A 16254-nucleotide genomic window follows, 5' to 3' on the forward strand; every position below is an offset into this window, starting at 1 on the left:
GTGGCTACTGTTTTTTTTTATCCCTTCCAAACATGAAGCAAACAGAACTCAAGAGAGAAAATAAAAAGAGGAAGGGCTACTGAGAGCTAACCAGCATGTAAATATGTGCAAGTGGGGCTCCTTAAAATAGTCAGCATTGCACAGAGAAGGTAGGGAAGGAGGATGGAGGGATGTGGTCAGAAGCATCAGGAGGAAAATCTGGAGGAGAGAGATGGCATCAGGGGATGGGGAGGGATGCACAGCTGTGAGGAGAGCAACAGCTGGAAGCCAAAAATAAACCTCTACAGTGAATCAGTTTGCTCTGAGGGATGGGTGAATCGGGGAAGCAGCAACACAAGGAGAGGACAGAGCATGCCCTGGACTACAAAAAGCAGCATTCAAGCCAAGGGATTGAATATGCAGGAAAATCCACAGAGCAGTGAATCACCTCCCTGAAAAGCCCCCTTTTCCCGAAACAAGGCTGTGATGAGGCAGAAAACTCAGTGGAGACAGAAACATTCAATTCTGTGGCCAAGGGAAGTTGACTCCTGCTGGATAAATGCTCAGGGAGCAGATCTAAGCAAGCAGATAAGTCAGCAGTGAGCAATCCGTGGTGGGGGCCTCACAGTGTAGGCATCGGGAGCAAAGCCAGTGTACGCTTGGATCGTGGTTGGCACTTTAGTGAAGAGCCTTGGAGGAAGACAAAAATTGATAGAAATTGCATTCAAATCTCCTTGAGTGGCAGCCTTGATACTACAGCAGTGGACGCATAATGTAAAGTGAGGAGGATAGCCAAGGAAAATGAAGGAGGGAGAGGTTTCTTTAGAAGAATACGTCATGCATAGAAGCTTTAGGGTAGAAATCTTAGGGAGAGACATTGCAGGGATTGCATCTTGCTGAAAGTATATTGTGGAGTTGTTTGCTAATGGGACCTCACTGCTCTGGGGTACCCTAGGGGAGGTGTGCATTGCTTAAAAAGCAATTAACTGTGATTTGGAAATGAGTTTTGGGTGTTCTACCAAAAAAGAAGGAATTGGAGAATGCCTTCTCCCAGCTGAGTGCTCAGACCACCAGGCAAGCTTTCTGTGCTTCATCCTAACCCGTCTTACATCTACTCCACGATGCAGTTGTAGGAAAAGCAGGTGATGAATATGAGCATAAATGGTCAAAGGACTCTCTTTGTGTGTCATATGTTATGTGTGAGGGGGGTTACAGCTCCCACCAGCTGTCTTCTGCACAGCTCCTCCCTCCTGGATCGCCCTCCTCAAGGGACACGAGCATGTCAGCAACGTGCATGAACAGACATGGGAAGAGGACGTGGACAGAGAAATGTAGATTACACCTGGGAACACAAAATCTCCCATATGAAGCCGTACACATCTCAATGGGGAAGGAGATGCTTCCATCCCATGTCCTTTGTGCATGCAAAGAGGGCTCCTACCCTGAGTCCACATCTCAGATCATAGGAGAAAGCAGTCCTTTCACCAGATGAAGCTCTGCCATCATCCTGTGCTGATGTGAGGCCATGTTGTCACTAGAGGGAAGCAGAACCGTGTGCACAGAGCTGCTCCAGCATCAATGTGACTACTCCAGGGCAGGCAGTGGTGGTGACGGTGAGCAGAAGCACCCACCTATGTCACCTTCTTTTGAGATAAGGAATCACGTTTCTCACTGTGAACTGGGCAGAGCTCCAGTGAAGGGTGTTGAATGAAAGCCATGGGGAAATGGTGCAGCTGAAATGACGCTGGACCACGTCCTCCAGTGGGATTCTATGAGTCTGTGACACCTTGTGGTGGGAGATCCTGCCTGCTGGGGTTGAATGGGGTCTTTGGGCATCACTGGTTCTGCAGAGGAGATGCCCAATGCTTTTGGGGGCAGTTTGTTTTCCAGAGTATTAACCCTTGATGTGGATTTGTGGGATGCTGGATATTCAGAGGATTCTCCTCTTCCTTTGTATCCACTGAGATACTGAGTTCTTCCTTGGGTCTGGCTTGGATGCGGCCCACCTTTAGGCCCATCCACATCTCTGGGGAAATCTAATGCTGAGTGTTATTCAGCTACAGATTGGGATGATTTCCTAGGATCATGGAATCATAGAGTCCTTACAGTTGGAAGGGACCCTTACAGGTCATTTAGCCCAACCCCTGCAGCGACTGGGGGCATCTACAGCTAGATCAGGTTGCTTGGAGCCTGGTCCAGTCTGACATTTCACTTCAAAATAAGTGTATCCTATGATGTTTTCCAGTTGCCTTTCCTCCTTCCAAGTGGTTTTTTGATGCAAAATCAACTTACCAGCGGCTGCCAGGAGTTTAGTTCAATAACAAATCTTGCTGCCACAGCCCTGCCCATGTCGGTACAAGCTTCAATCATCTCAATTCTTTCCTAGCAGGTAGCGCAGATCAGAAATGCCAGGGCTTGCTGCTTTGGCCGGCACAAGACTGTAGCTCTCTGCCAACCTGATAGAATAGAGGTGAATGTGCTGTTTTTCTCAATCCTGTCTCTCCTGCAGAGAAATTTCAGGGCATTTTGTTAGTGAGGTGATTCCAGAGGATCTCACTCATGGGAAATTGCAATGATTCCTCACCAGGGGATGGGGAAGAAGGTTTGCAAAGGGCTGTGCAAACCTCAGGGCAAGATGCATCTGAGGGCGACTCTGTGGGAAGCCACAGATGAAATTATTCCCGTGCACCATGTCTGTATTGCTGGGTTAAGTGTTGTACTGACAGATGTCTTAATTCTGTCGTGCTCTTATATAAATAGTAGTAATTTGGAGTTTTATACCTCCAGGTCTTACTCTTGCTGTTTAATGCCAGAGCCACACTACCAATGTTTGCTCAGCTCGTTGGGATGAAGCAGAACCATGCAGTGCTGTGGCTGGGGCTTGATGCTTATTTGTTGGGCTGACAGCAGTGATCCATGGGTGGGAAGAGCTTAGAGAGATCCCAAGCGCCTTTAGCCCGTGGTGGTGAGTTTGCATCAATACAGCCAGATTGGATCCTTCTGGTAGCACTTGTAACTGTACAAAGAAGGAATAGTTGGGAGAGCAGTAAAACTGTGAGCACAGAGAAGGAATATCACCAGCAAAGAAGGTATGGAGCAGGTTCATGGCATGTGGAACACCATTATGGTGAGGAAATAGGGTTTGTTTGTCTGCCAGTAAATGGTGTTTTGGGATCAGTAGATAAAACATTGGCTGTTGTTAGAATGTTAATTCAAACAGCTTAGAATTAGTGCCAGCAGAAGTGATTTGAGTGTGGAGGGAGATCCTGTTTGAGAAAAAAACAACCTCAGGAGGGCAAGGAAGAGGCAAAACGCATCGTTATTATTATCAGAGAAGGGCCTTGCAGCTGGGGAGTTTTGTCCAATGCAGTTCACAGGCAGGAAAAAAAGGATGAGATGGTGAGATGGCTCCAATGGTGATCTAAGAACAAGAAGTGCTAATGAAGGCTTTGTTTTTACAAGGAACTTTGTTTTCTCTTCGTTAGTGAGAACTTCCTGCAGCAAAAACAAGTGGCACTGCTTTTTTTTTTTTTTCTTTTTTTTTTTCTTTTTTTTCTTCTTTCTTTTCTCCATTTTTTTTTCTTTTTACTTCTTCCTTTTTTTCTTTCAGACTTTTTTTTTTTTTTTTTTTTTTTTCCGGAAAGAGGTGTCTGAATCCTTCTGCTCTTTGAGAATGAGCGGATTAAATAACTGGTTTTGCAGAGTCCCATGCTGAGGGACAGATCACAAGGGCTGCCCAAGGGCTGCAGTTTTGTCCCGAAGAAGAATCATGAATTGAAACCACCTCATTCTCACCTTCTTTATTCCCACCCATGCAGATTTCTCCAAGCTGCATGGCTGGAGGTTCTGCACCAGAGGGTGGCGGCATGGAACAGGTTCCCCAGGCAGTGGACAAAATCCCAAGCTACCAGAGTTCAAGTACTTGGACAGTGATCTTCTTTTCCCTCCCCTCCTCTTTCCCTTTTCCCTTTTCCCTTTTCCCTTTTTCCTTTTCCTTTTCCTTTTCCTCCTCTCCTCTCCTCTCCTCTCCTCTCCTCTCCTCTCCTCTCCTCTCCTCTCCTCTCCTCTCCTCTCCTCTCCTCTCCTCTCCTCTCCTCTCCTCTCCTCTCCTCTCCTCTCCTCTCCTCTCCTCTCCTCTCCTCTCCTCTCCTCTCCTCTCCTCTCCTCTCCTCTCCTCTCCTCTCCTCTCCTCTCCTCTCCTCTCCTCTCTTTTTTCTTATCTTTTCTTATTTTCTTTTTAATTTCTTTTTCCTTTTTTTTTTTTTCCCTTTTGCATTAGGTTTTTGGACTCCCTTTTAGCAGCAGAACTACACATCCTGCCTTCGCATGTTCGGCTCTGCTGTTTTGTTTCGCTGCTGGGACTGTGACTTGCAGCAGCGGCTCTGAATTGAAATGTGAGCATGCATTAATCCAAGCAATGAAATGTAAATGAGGTTTGTTTTACAGACAGCTGCGAGAGCTACATGAAGGCTTTTTATATTTTCTGCTGTGTCAGGATGCCTGTATCTTGTTCCTGCCCTCACCTCCTGCTGACCATGGCTGAACAAAGTTGAGAAGATGTGAAGGGATGGGGAGATACATCACTTAGCCAGAACTGTGCTACAAAGTGCTTGATAGCTCCGCTTTGACACCATGTCTGCTCAGACATCAGTTTTACACAGGGGAAAAGATAGGAGAGTCATTCCAACAGGCCTTTCCTTTTTTTCTTTTCAGATAAAGAGCTGCAGTTGCTACTTTTTCAAGCGCTACTCGTTTGTGCTGGTAACTGTGAGGTTCATACACACCTTCTGATTCACCCTCTTCCTCCAGGAAATAGGGGGTCTTCATCTACTTCCCTCCACATCTCCCACACAGGAATTTCTTTGCAGTTCTCCATGGAGAGGGATTACAGATTTGGGGCAGCCTCCAGCCACCATCCTATAGCAGGCAGGACCATGGCTGGGCTTGATACGTGCTCTCAACCCCTGACTGCAAAGGGATGTCAATATAATAGAAGAATGTGCTGTCCTTTCACTCTTGAGGGTGAGAAATGGTTTGTGTGACCTTCTCAGCTTCTGCTTTTCACTTTCTCACTGTAAGCAGCCATGCTGATAACCCAACACGCTCTCAGTCGTCAAGTTTCCTGTGCATAACTAAAGCTCTTCATAGCTTAGAACACTGGAGGGAAAATTCCTTCCCTTCTACCCTGCCAAGGCTAATATTTTCTGTTGGGATTTCTGTTAGCCATTGGACATCAACAATCTGTCAAGAAATCAGAGCCTGAATCCTTCTGAGATAATGCTGAGAGGGATCACCTGTTATATATTATATATATATTATATGCTGAGAGGGATCACCTGTTTGAAAAATACTTTCTGCCTAATTTCATCTTCCTGCACACACAAGTGAACCTGCTGAGTAAGCTCAAGTATCCCAGACCTTTGTCACCACCTAGAAGGGCACATAGGGTGTTAAGTCAATCTTCTTCTTCAGAGAAGCATCCCCCATCGCACAGTGGAAAATTCCCCTGGGTGCTGAGTTATAATGAGGTTGGTCACTCACCCATTTCTCTGTTATAGTACTGTAAAACCATTGAATCAGAATCATAGAATCATAGAATTACATAGAATCACAGAATCAGAATCATAGAATGGCTTGGGTTGGAAAAGACCTTAAAGATCATCTACTTCCAACCCCCATGCTGTAGGCAGGGTTACCCCCAACCAGATCAGACTGCCTAGCACCTCATCCAATTTGTCCTTCAGCACCTCCAGGGATGGGTTATCCACAGCAAACCCCTTGTTGCAAGTCCTTCTGCCAGGATAGGTTTAATTTGTGTGACTGTGGCTTCCCGCTATAAACTATTTGTGGTGCTTTGAGGACGATAGTTCCAAGTCATGCCTCATTTTCCTCATCTCTGGACAGTTTGTGGGTCATGTGGAAAGAAGCTTCCTTCCCTCAAGAAGATGTGCGTGGGCAGTGTCTATCTCTATGAAAGAAGAGAAATAATTTCCCCTTTTGCTTTCCAGGAATCAGAAAAGAAATCAGTCTCTTCCATTCCTGTTTCAGATGTGGGAGCTCAGCCCAAATCCTGGAGTATCTGGGAAAGTCCTACCAGGCACTAGAGTAACTCTGGGACACCCCCTATGAACATGACTAATACCCTCTGCCCAGCAAACAACTTGCAACCATACGTTTCCCCCAACTCTGAGCAAGAAACCACTTAACACAGATGCAGTAGTTTCCCTTTCACATATTTCAGCCCCTGCAGAGCTGTGTGGGTTCCCTCCTTTCTGCTCTTCTGTGGGGCTTTGAACTTCAAATCTCAGCATCTTCTCAACCACACCTCCATCACACATGAACTGATCCCTGTTCCAGGGAGCTATAATCATCATGGAGTGCACAGACCACAAATCCAGGAGGTGTATAGCAAGTGCTAATGAGCAGGAGCTGCCACCTCTTGCAACCTCTCCAGAACTGAATGCTGAATATTAGTAGACATGCATGAGTTTGGTCACACTTAAGTGCTTCGCAGTGTGTCCTACAGTGTTATGTTGCTCATCATCCAAGTTGAGTCATGCGTAATTCAGGCATTACGGGTTTTACATGCTATCTTGCCTGGGCATCCAAGCTGTGATTAAACCTTTGTTTAATCCACTCTTAAACCATTCTCATTGTTCAGTAGGTTCACCTAAGGGGGAGAAAAACGTGTGTGAGTCTAAACATAATTCCTGAGCTCTCCCTGTACACTGGAGGCAAGCTTTCTCTCCCAATGGCTGGGTCTTCATGATCTTCATTCATACCATCTACTCCTTTCTTCTCTAAAAGCTTCTTTTTGAGGGCCTTGCCTGTGGCTCCTGCATCACTCATATTGCTGCTATATTTCCTCAGAATATTGGAGTACAAACACTTTCCCATCTTCTTCCTCACTAGTTCTCCCAAGAACGCATCTGCCTTCCTCTCCCACGCATGCCCTCCCTTTTGTTGTTCACCTTTCTTATCACTGCTTTTCATTTAAATGACGTTTAGTTGATACAAGCACTCAGGAAGGGTTTAGAAATGAAAGCGGTGCAGTTAAGCTTCTCTTCAAAAACACAGCAGGATCCCAAGTCTGCCTGTGCTGGCCCACGACAAAGAGGAGTCACCATGTTCTGCTTGTCACATAGATCTGAAAGTCTCCCTCTGTGGGACTTCTGAGTTCAGTGCTTTTCTCTTGGTCTGTTTCTCCCTTTTCAGGATGTATTTTGACTATAGGAGTTGCCACTTCCAGAGTTCCTGAAGTAGGTGACTTGGCTGACAGCTTCCTTAAAATAGCCAGCCCCTTTTTGTTAGATCCTATTTATTTTCCTCTTGTATCCCAGCAAATACCTCTGTTAGATACCTCTACTACCTTCAGTTGCAAGTGCATCTTTTGTTAGGTGACCTAGTGAAATCATTATGGCATCTGAATTGGTGATTGAAGGAAGACTATAATGGAATGCATCTACACATTTTGCTCACCCTCTGTGATCTTGAGTCTTTTGTGTTCAAGGAAGAGAGAAGGAAGGTGACCCGAGGAACTAGTGTCTCTGGCAGATCCAGATGCCTAAAAGACTGAATAAAAAGAAAGAAGGGACAGCTGACCCAGAGTTGTCCTTTGGTCCTTCCACAAGTGGCTCAGGAACAGCAAGAAATGTCTTCATCGCTGCTGTTGTGAGGGCTGCAACTGAGCTGAAGGACTTGGGGGAGGACATATCACCATTTCCCTCTGCTGAAGACCAAATCTACAGGGTTGGGATGGCAACTGAAAAGACACTGGGGTGGCCTCAAAGGTTAGCCCACGTATTTCCCAATTAAAACCCAGAAGCAATTATGCTTATGGTTTACCTGAAAGATGTCTCATAATAGAGACCTTGTTACCTCCTGAGGGAGCCTGTTCTAATACCCTTTACAGCAAGAGAAACCTCCCTATCCATTGTACTGCCCTTACCAGATTGTTGTTGGCTGTGGGCGTGGGATGGGGTTGACATTGCAGGATGCAATGCAGCACCTATCCTAATGCATTGCACCACCTTCCTGGCTCTCAGACAATGTCAAGGGAGGCAGGATCTGAAATCTTTATGAGGAGAAGAGATGTGAAGTTTCCTGCATCTCCTTTACTCACAAGGCCTGTCACCAAGTCTCAAGGAAATCAGACTGATTTGAGAAAACATGGTCTTAACAAACACCTATCTCCCACTACAGATGCTTGTAGACAGTTGGTCACAGAAGTTGTTCTGAAGTGAAATGAGGTTTGTTCTAGTCTACAATTGCCAGGATTCATCTTGCCCTTCCAATCCTTTCTTAAAAGATCATGACTTTTCCCTTTTATTTACCTGAGAGCATCTTCCCATGCTGCTCAAGCTCCTCGACATAACTTGTAGTGTCATTTTTAAACATCCCAGAAAAGTACTTGGGACTCAACCAAACTGAAGGCACCTCCTGCTTCTGGGTTCTTTCAGCTTTGTGGTGTCATCCATCAGTAACCTCCCCTCTGCGCTTTGCAGCAGATTAAAGTTCCTCTGGGTCATATTATGACGGTCAGTGCACGTAAGAAGGGATTTTCCATTGCCCCAGATCTGTTTAGTTGCATGATTTGGGCATTCTGATTTAGCCTCAGCATGCTCCGTGTATTCTCTGAGGCCCATATTTTTGAAGCTGACCTATTTTCTACTTTCTGCGTGCCACCTCCTGAGGCTGAGGTCAATGAAGAATTTGAGATTCGCTCTGCCTGTAATGATTTTTCTTTCCTTCAGTTTGGGGCACTCTGTTCTTGTGATCTCTCATTATCATTTATTTAAAACTGAGAAAGAAGTTAAGCACACAGGCTAACTTGTGTTCAGCTACAAGCAACTGCAAATCTGAGTTGCAAAGCTCTTCCAAAGAATACACTTCTTAAAGAATAACGATTATTAATAAATTATTAATAAAGAGAAAAAACAGTGCTTGGGACCTAAAAGAAAGAGGGAAATTGTATATTTTTCCCCTGTTTCCTGTCTCACGTAAAATATATTTTCAGTGGTGAAATATATTTCAAGTGGTGACACACTGGAACAGGTTGCTCAAGGAAGTTGTGGATGCCCCATCCCTGGAGGCATTCAAGGCCAGGATGGATGCGGCTCTGGTGGTTGGCAATCCTGCACATAGCAGGGGGGTTGAAACTGAATGGTCACTGTGGTCCTTTTCAACCCAGGCCATTCTATGATTCTCTGAGATACTTTCAACTATATAACTGTGGAGTTGTCTGGAATTGCAGCTTGTGGCACAGAGAAGATGAAAAACTCCCCTTTTATGAGTTAGAACCATAGAATCATGGAACCATTAAGGTTGGAAAAGACCTCTAAAATCATCCAGTCCAAGTGTCAACTCATCCCCACCATGCCCACTAACCACATCCCTCAGCGCCACATCTCCATGTTTCTTGAACACCTCCAAGGATGGCAGCTCCTCCACCTCCCTGGGCAGCCTGTGCCAGTACTTGACCACCCTTTCAGAGAAGAAGTTTTTCCTTCTATCCAACCTGTTGGTGCACCGAGCATTAAATCAACCTTTCAGCAACTGTCACTGCAGGGGTATTTAGGGTTTACATTAGGTAAAACTCCCAGCAGTCAGGGCAGCCAGTCATGCTGGTAGGCATGCATTGCCTGGGCATGCAGTGGAATAAAGTAAAATCTACACTAAGTAAATTGTTATGAGGAGATGGGCCATGCAGCTGCCAGGAATGGCATACTTTATGCTAAATGTTTATGAAGGCTGGTGATGGGCTAAGAGTCCTTTCCAGGTCCATCTGCTATGCTCTTTGGTTCACTCAGAAGCTCTCAGTGCTTTGTGTTGGTCGTATCCAGGTAGGGAGGCCAAGGCAGAGGATTAAGGAGTCTGCAACCATAAACTGGCTGCTCTTCAAAACAATGGAGTCAAACCAAAGAAGAACCAGGTCTGATATTTCTCATAAAGCATTTCCCCTGTGTTTGCAATTCAGCAAACACCATTGTGTTGTGCCAGCAGAACCTCAGTTACAGTTCAGCTCTCACCAACTTCTCTAGTTCAGTTCAAAGAACTTTTCAGCTTTGGGGTAAGGTTTCAAACTGCCGAGTTTGCTGGTCCCCAACTTGAAACCGAGGTGCTGCGGTGTTGGTAACTGCTGTGCACAGGGAAGTGCTACACCACTTCCTACATGCGATAGAACAGATCTAGCACACACTGCAAACAGCCCACTTCCTGCACTGGGGCTGCTGACACCGATCAGGACAGCTTTCCTTCTCCTAAAAGGATGACCAAAAAACCTCCCTGTCTTGCTTTCCCTCTTATAATGCGGGGTAGAGAAACCGCGCTTCCTAGGGAAAGCCCCTTCTGCGGTGCATAGTCTGAGCATTGTGCAGAGCATGCACAGGGCAGGATGCCCTCCTCCGTGCTGACATCCTCAGAGTGCCCTGGATGGGATGGAGTGAAATGCACTGTTAAAAAACAGTCACTTTTTTTTTAATGTAAAATCCCGTTGCCCAGTGTTTGGTTGCTGATACAGATGGTTGATGGTCTGGCAGCTTTCTAGATGGGGTGGTGGGATGGCTGGGCTTCCAGGATGGCTTTTGGTTAAAATCGTTGGATATCCCAAGTTGGAAGGAAACCATAAGGATCATTGAGTCCAACTTCTGGTCATCGAGTCCAACTCCTGGACTGTTCAACAACATTGTCAGGAAACAAGGAAGCCTGGAGTCTGTGTGTGTATTTCCTTGAGCATCACTGGGCAGGAGGCAGATAAGGTAACCTCCATATTACTTTTCCTCCCGATTTTATCAATAGTGATATCTAGCCTTATTGCCATAACGAAACCTAAAACACTAATTGCAATGTTTGTAACTTGCATGGAAGATAATCTTCTACCTGGAGGTTAATTTGTAATTGATGGAGAAAGCAGAAAGCTATCAGTTTTTACCTGTCATTCGTAAATGTTCTTTTCTTATCTCTGGGGACAAATTGTTCCTGCAGGCCAGTTTGTTTGGATGACCGAGAATAAATAACGTGTAGCCTTTTAAAGGCTACCTATATGAGCTGCCTGAATGGATGCTGGATGACAGTGTAATTCAGAGCATGGAGGAGCAGATTGAGAGCAAATAATATCATTAAGTCCATTCTCCTATTAGCTCTTCTGAATGTTAGAGTGGTTTCCAAGAGCAAAACAAAAGTTCAACATAGAGCATGACACACGGATAAAGAATCTTGTACGAACATAAGACTTCATGTTATAAGCACTGACAAATAATATCCAAATAGCTGCAGGGCACCAGTGATGTGCAGCAAAGATCAACTCTGTAATGGAATAAATCAGGCTGAGCAGTTGCCCTAGGTAACAATAAAGAGGGGTGTTACCTGTTTTAATCCTTGGTAGAATTATGTTTTGAAAGATTTACCTCAAACAAATGCATGGATTTTGATGACAAGTTTGTGCTCCTACCCACAACATGTTTTCCCAGTAATGCATCCATTAGTGTCTGTGGAGAAGATTTAGGAATCAGTATAAAAACGGTACAGAAAGAACAAGTCACACTCGGTGTTGTATTTCCTGTGGCAAACCTCCCAGGATGCACATTGGGGGCTGATGGTAACAGCTCTGCATTTATCAGAAATCCACCTTACCACCAAGAAAACCAAACAATATCAGTCAGTGCATCTTGTGATGATTCCTATGATTTAGGTCTGCAGCTGTCTTCAAAACAAGAATGAAGCTATCAAAGATGAGCTCTAAATGTGGTATTAGTTCTGATTGTTCCGGATTTACCTTTGTTTTCCTGTATTTTGGTTTTGTTCTCAGTAAGACTTTCTCATATCCCTACTCGAGTCCATTCGAGATTGGGCTTGACATGCTGACTGCTTCCATCCTACCTCATTTGGGTGCTACAGCACTCTGTGGCCATGAATAATTTTATAATACAGACTTCCTTGCAAACAGATACAGAGTTGATGAATAAATAAATGAATAAAAAGAGGAGGGGAAAAAGGAGATGTAGTTGGTAAATTCAACATCAGCCTTCTCTTTCATTGCTCCTCTGGGGTCAGCATCCATACTCTGAAACTACACTTGTACTACAATGTCTTGCAAAGCCAGGGCAAGAAGAAGAATGATTATCATGGGAAGTCTGAGGTTGGAAGGGAGCTCTGAACAGTCCAAAATTCTACTCACAGCAAGTCTGACATCGGTGTTAGATCAAGATGCTCGAAGCCATTTCCATCACAGACTTCACAGTGTCTGTGAGTGCTGACATTGCTCAATTCAGGCCCATCATTTTGCCTCCAATACCTCCCCTGTGAGGCTGAGGACCTTCTGATTTAGGGTTTATCAATCCCAGAAGCTGGTGGTGACATTTATTCTTCCTTTGCCCAGATGTGATACTCTGTACTCAATCTGGTGAATCCATGTTTTCTACTGTGGTGACCCTGAGATCCAGGGAGGGCAACAAGGTATGGTTCAGCTCCAAGGGCTAAAGATGCAGAAATACCTAAAACAATACCCACAGGTTTAGTACCCTCAAGTTGAGATGTTGGAACAGGCTACCCAGGGAAGTGATAAAGTCACCATGCCTTTGAAGAAAAGGGCAGATGTGGCACTGAGGGACATGGTTAGTGGGCATGGTGGGAATGGGTTGATGGTTGGATTGGATGATCTTAGTGGTCATTCCAACTATTCTTTGCCCTTGCAAATATGCCCTACTGAGATACAGGCCCTGGTGCTCAGCCCTAAGTTGTGGATTTTGTGTTCTAGGGAAGCAGCTTCATCTCAGAAAAGTCATCAAAGAACCAGCTGAGATGAAACTCCTGGTCTGGCTGCCTGCAGGTTTATGTGTTTTCCTGCTGGACTCATGTTTGGGGAAAATCTCCATTCACCCCTGAGGAATTTGCTTGCTGTTCTGGCTCACTTTCTCACCCTGCTCAAGTAAGACTTGCAGACCTGTCAGCCTTCAGTGTTCCCATTCCTCTCTCCTACTTGCAAAGATGGGTGCTGCCCATGTGTAACACTTTCAAGACTGTGTCAATGCAGAAACCCACAAAACAAAGGAAATGCTGAGTTTATCTTACCGCAGTTTGTGACTCACCATATCTTGTTGACATACTCTTGGAAATACCCATTTCAAATTTCCCCACTTGCCTATTATGGACACAGGTTCGTATTTATAGTAAACTTGTTCTGTGCATGCATAAAATGGAAATAGATACTGAATTCTACATCCACGGAGCTGAAACACAGGGTTTTCTTATGCATCCTTTTGGCAGTGACCACATCCAGAGAGGTGGCACCTCAAGCAGATACCCAGGGCAAAAAGGGAGCATTGCTGGAAGTCTTGGGCTCAGCCCACTGAGGCCAACGATTTGGTTTGAAAGCGGAGTGTTACAAAGCAAGGCTGCATCACAAGGGCAAATTCAGCCACAAGCATTAGCTGGCTCTTGACTCACTCTTCTCGTGCCTATCAGCAGGCCTAACTCAGAGCAGCAGCACGAGTCACTTGCACAAACAGCTCCTGACTTCACTTCCCAAGCACCTCAAATTTGCATCCAGCCCATAGCTAGACAATCATGAAGCCACCTGCATGCTGGGTGATTTTTTTGGTGCTAACAGCAATTTTGGACTCAAATAACCTGCAGAGCACTACTCTAAACTCAGCCAACCATGCCAAGAGATAAGAAAAATAAATCTCTACAGGGTTTTCAAGCAGTTAGATCTAGGAAGATGAAGACTGAACAGCATAGAATTGTGAATCATTATGGTTGGAAAGACCACATGGATTATTTTCCTGCTGTGTTCTCAAGTCACATCCTTGTGACTGATGACACAGGAAAGATGCTGTGAGTGTAACAGGTTCTCCTGGTGTGTTGCAAACTTTCCCATTTCCTGGTTCCTCTGAAATTCCTGTTGTATTGACATGCCTATGTCATAAGAATTAATGAGGAGGGGCTGTTTGCGTCGAGGTCTGTCCATGAGGAAGCAACTTTGGCAAAGGGTAACTTTTGTATTTTTTATTATGCTTTGGCAAGTTAAGTAATACAAAATAGGTGTCACATGTATAAAGATGAGGCTCATCTCATGTAGCCTTAGAGGTGTAAATCAGAGCTTGTCACCCTGTTTCCTTGTAGCCATTGGAGAGAAATAAGTGTTTTCATAGCACAGTTCCACCTGCCTGGTATGACCTGGAGATATCCAAGGTCAGGCTGGACGGGGTTCTAAGCATGCTGATTGAGCTGTGGGTGTCTGTGACCACTGTTGAGTTGGGCTAGGTGACCTTTCATGATCCCTTCCAGCTCCAACAATTCTACGATGCTATGCTGTGGAAACATGCATTAATATTTCAATAATATCTTCAGCAAGACAAATTCTTTCCAACAATCAACAGTCTGGAAGCAAACCTGGGAGTCCGTGTCATTTGGGCAGGGTCAGCTGTTGTGATGGTTATTGCAATCGTTTGCCTCTCTTAGCTTGGCGCTGAGGGACAGTTTGTTGTGAATTAAGTGTGATTGAGGAATGTTCCTGGTGAGGATTGATCCCTATCTGGTTTCTTCATACACACATTGTGATGCAGCACTGAGCCTCCCTGTCTTCCCATTGGTCCTCAGATTATATTCTGGGCTCAAATTTTAGACAGCAGGTAGTAGTGAACAGATTTTCTGGATATGAAATGTAGTCACAAACTTTGCTGTAGTCACAAACCAAGAATTGCAGCTGGAAAACATCAACAACTTATGTCACAGTCAATCAAAATGAAGGAGTCTTATGCTGACTTCTCACCACATGTACCTACCTTAAGTGATTGGCTCATGCTCCCTGTCTACCATAATTAAACCATCATGCCCCAGCTGGGAATAGCAGGCTGTTTGCTCATTCACTGTTAAACGTAGATCCTACCTTAAACTTGATAAATGTGTTGAATGAAGTCCTAAAACCAACCTCCTAATTGCATTTTAGTACTTAATGCCCGCTGGTTTTATCACCTTCCCATAAGTTAAGTGTTAAATAGGAATCAATATATGTGAGCACCGAGCAAGATTTATGAATGAAGGGTCTGTTTATTTAGAAGTCTGGATTTTGAGTAATGGCAAGAAAGTCACAAAAATGTAAAACGACAGAACACGCAATTAAGATCAGGAACAAGAGCTCACTTGGCAGCTTCAGCATCTCCAAGGGCTTTTTTTCCAGATCACTGCTCCCATCTCTTAACAGAAGATGATGCTGGCTCTGTGGCAGGATCTGCCACCCTCATACCATGCAGCATTATCACATCCTTTGTGCCTCCGGGCAGAGAGCAATGAGCAACTTGAGTCGACGTCTTCAGAGGTGAAGTGAAGTTCAGGACTGCCCACCGTGGACAGCTGTTTCTTCTTGCTGTGCCACATCCATGGAGTATCCCAAATCCAGCAGAGACAACCCAAGGCACAACCCCTGAGCAAAGGGTTTGCTCTTTCTAATTAGTAATGGAGTTCTTCCTCTGGAGCTTGATCAGACGTATTTCCGCCCACAACCAACAACCTAATTTCCATACAGAGTGAGCCAGACACCAAACTGGAACTTGTCGACACAACTGCTAATTATCCTCCACGTAATTAATGTGCAGTAACACAGTTTGTTTATGGCACAGAGAACCAACCTGGGGCTCCCAGAAGGTGGAAGCACAGTTCCCACGGGGAGGTGATTTTGAAGGATTACCAGAGGAACTGGGTGGCTGCAGTGACTGTGGGAGATCATCATTCTCTCGTGGGAGGAAATGAGCTGATGGAGCCTCATCTATCCCCCAGGGGACTCTCAACACCGTATCTGGAAATGTGCCCTTCTCTTGGCTCTCTGAGGTATGTGATGTCTATTTAGTTTTGTATTTATGGGTTTGGGGATGTAGAAAGACCTGAAGATACAAGACCAGGGAATCTGGCCATCTATCGCATTGCCACAGTTTTTCAAATGTATGTGTCAGGATGGGGAAGGGTAGGAGAAAACAATAGCTATGTTTGACACAGGATCACAGAGATATTAGGTGGAAACATTAGCTGGAGGTCTCTAATTCAACTTTGTGTTTGCATGCTGTCAGCTCTAGACCGGCTTAGCTATGGTTTCATCCAGGTGAGCCTTGAGTCGCCTCTACATTTCATCATTAATCACTTCCCAACAACCTGTTCCAGTGCTGTAGTACCTTTCTAGAGGCAATTCTTTCTATCCTGTTGTTCAGCCTGCACCTCCCAAGCCACAGCCTGTGGCAGCTGCCCCTTATTACAGCATCTGGCTCTATCTCTATCATTAACTTT

At 45.0% G+C, this 16254-nt stretch overlaps 1 protein-coding gene across 1 annotated transcript in view; it reads left to right on the forward strand.

Moving 5' to 3' along the window:
* LOC140253459 (endonuclease domain-containing 1 protein-like) overlaps positions 1 to 16254 on the forward strand; it is a 45779-nt gene that overhangs the window by 18136 nt on the left and 11389 nt on the right. Inside the window, exon 2 of the mRNA XM_072339064.1 lies at positions 15597 to 15804. Within this exon, the coding sequence (XP_072195165.1) occupies positions 15731 to 15804 (74 nt within the window). The 5' untranslated portion in view covers positions 15597 to 15730. The remainder of the gene's footprint in view (positions 1 to 15596; positions 15805 to 16254) is intronic.

Source organism: Excalfactoria chinensis, chromosome 1 (assembly GCF_039878825.1).
Source record: "Excalfactoria chinensis isolate bCotChi1 chromosome 1, bCotChi1.hap2, whole genome shotgun sequence".
Classification (NCBI taxonomy): Eukaryota; Metazoa; Chordata; class Aves; order Galliformes; family Phasianidae; genus Excalfactoria; species Excalfactoria chinensis.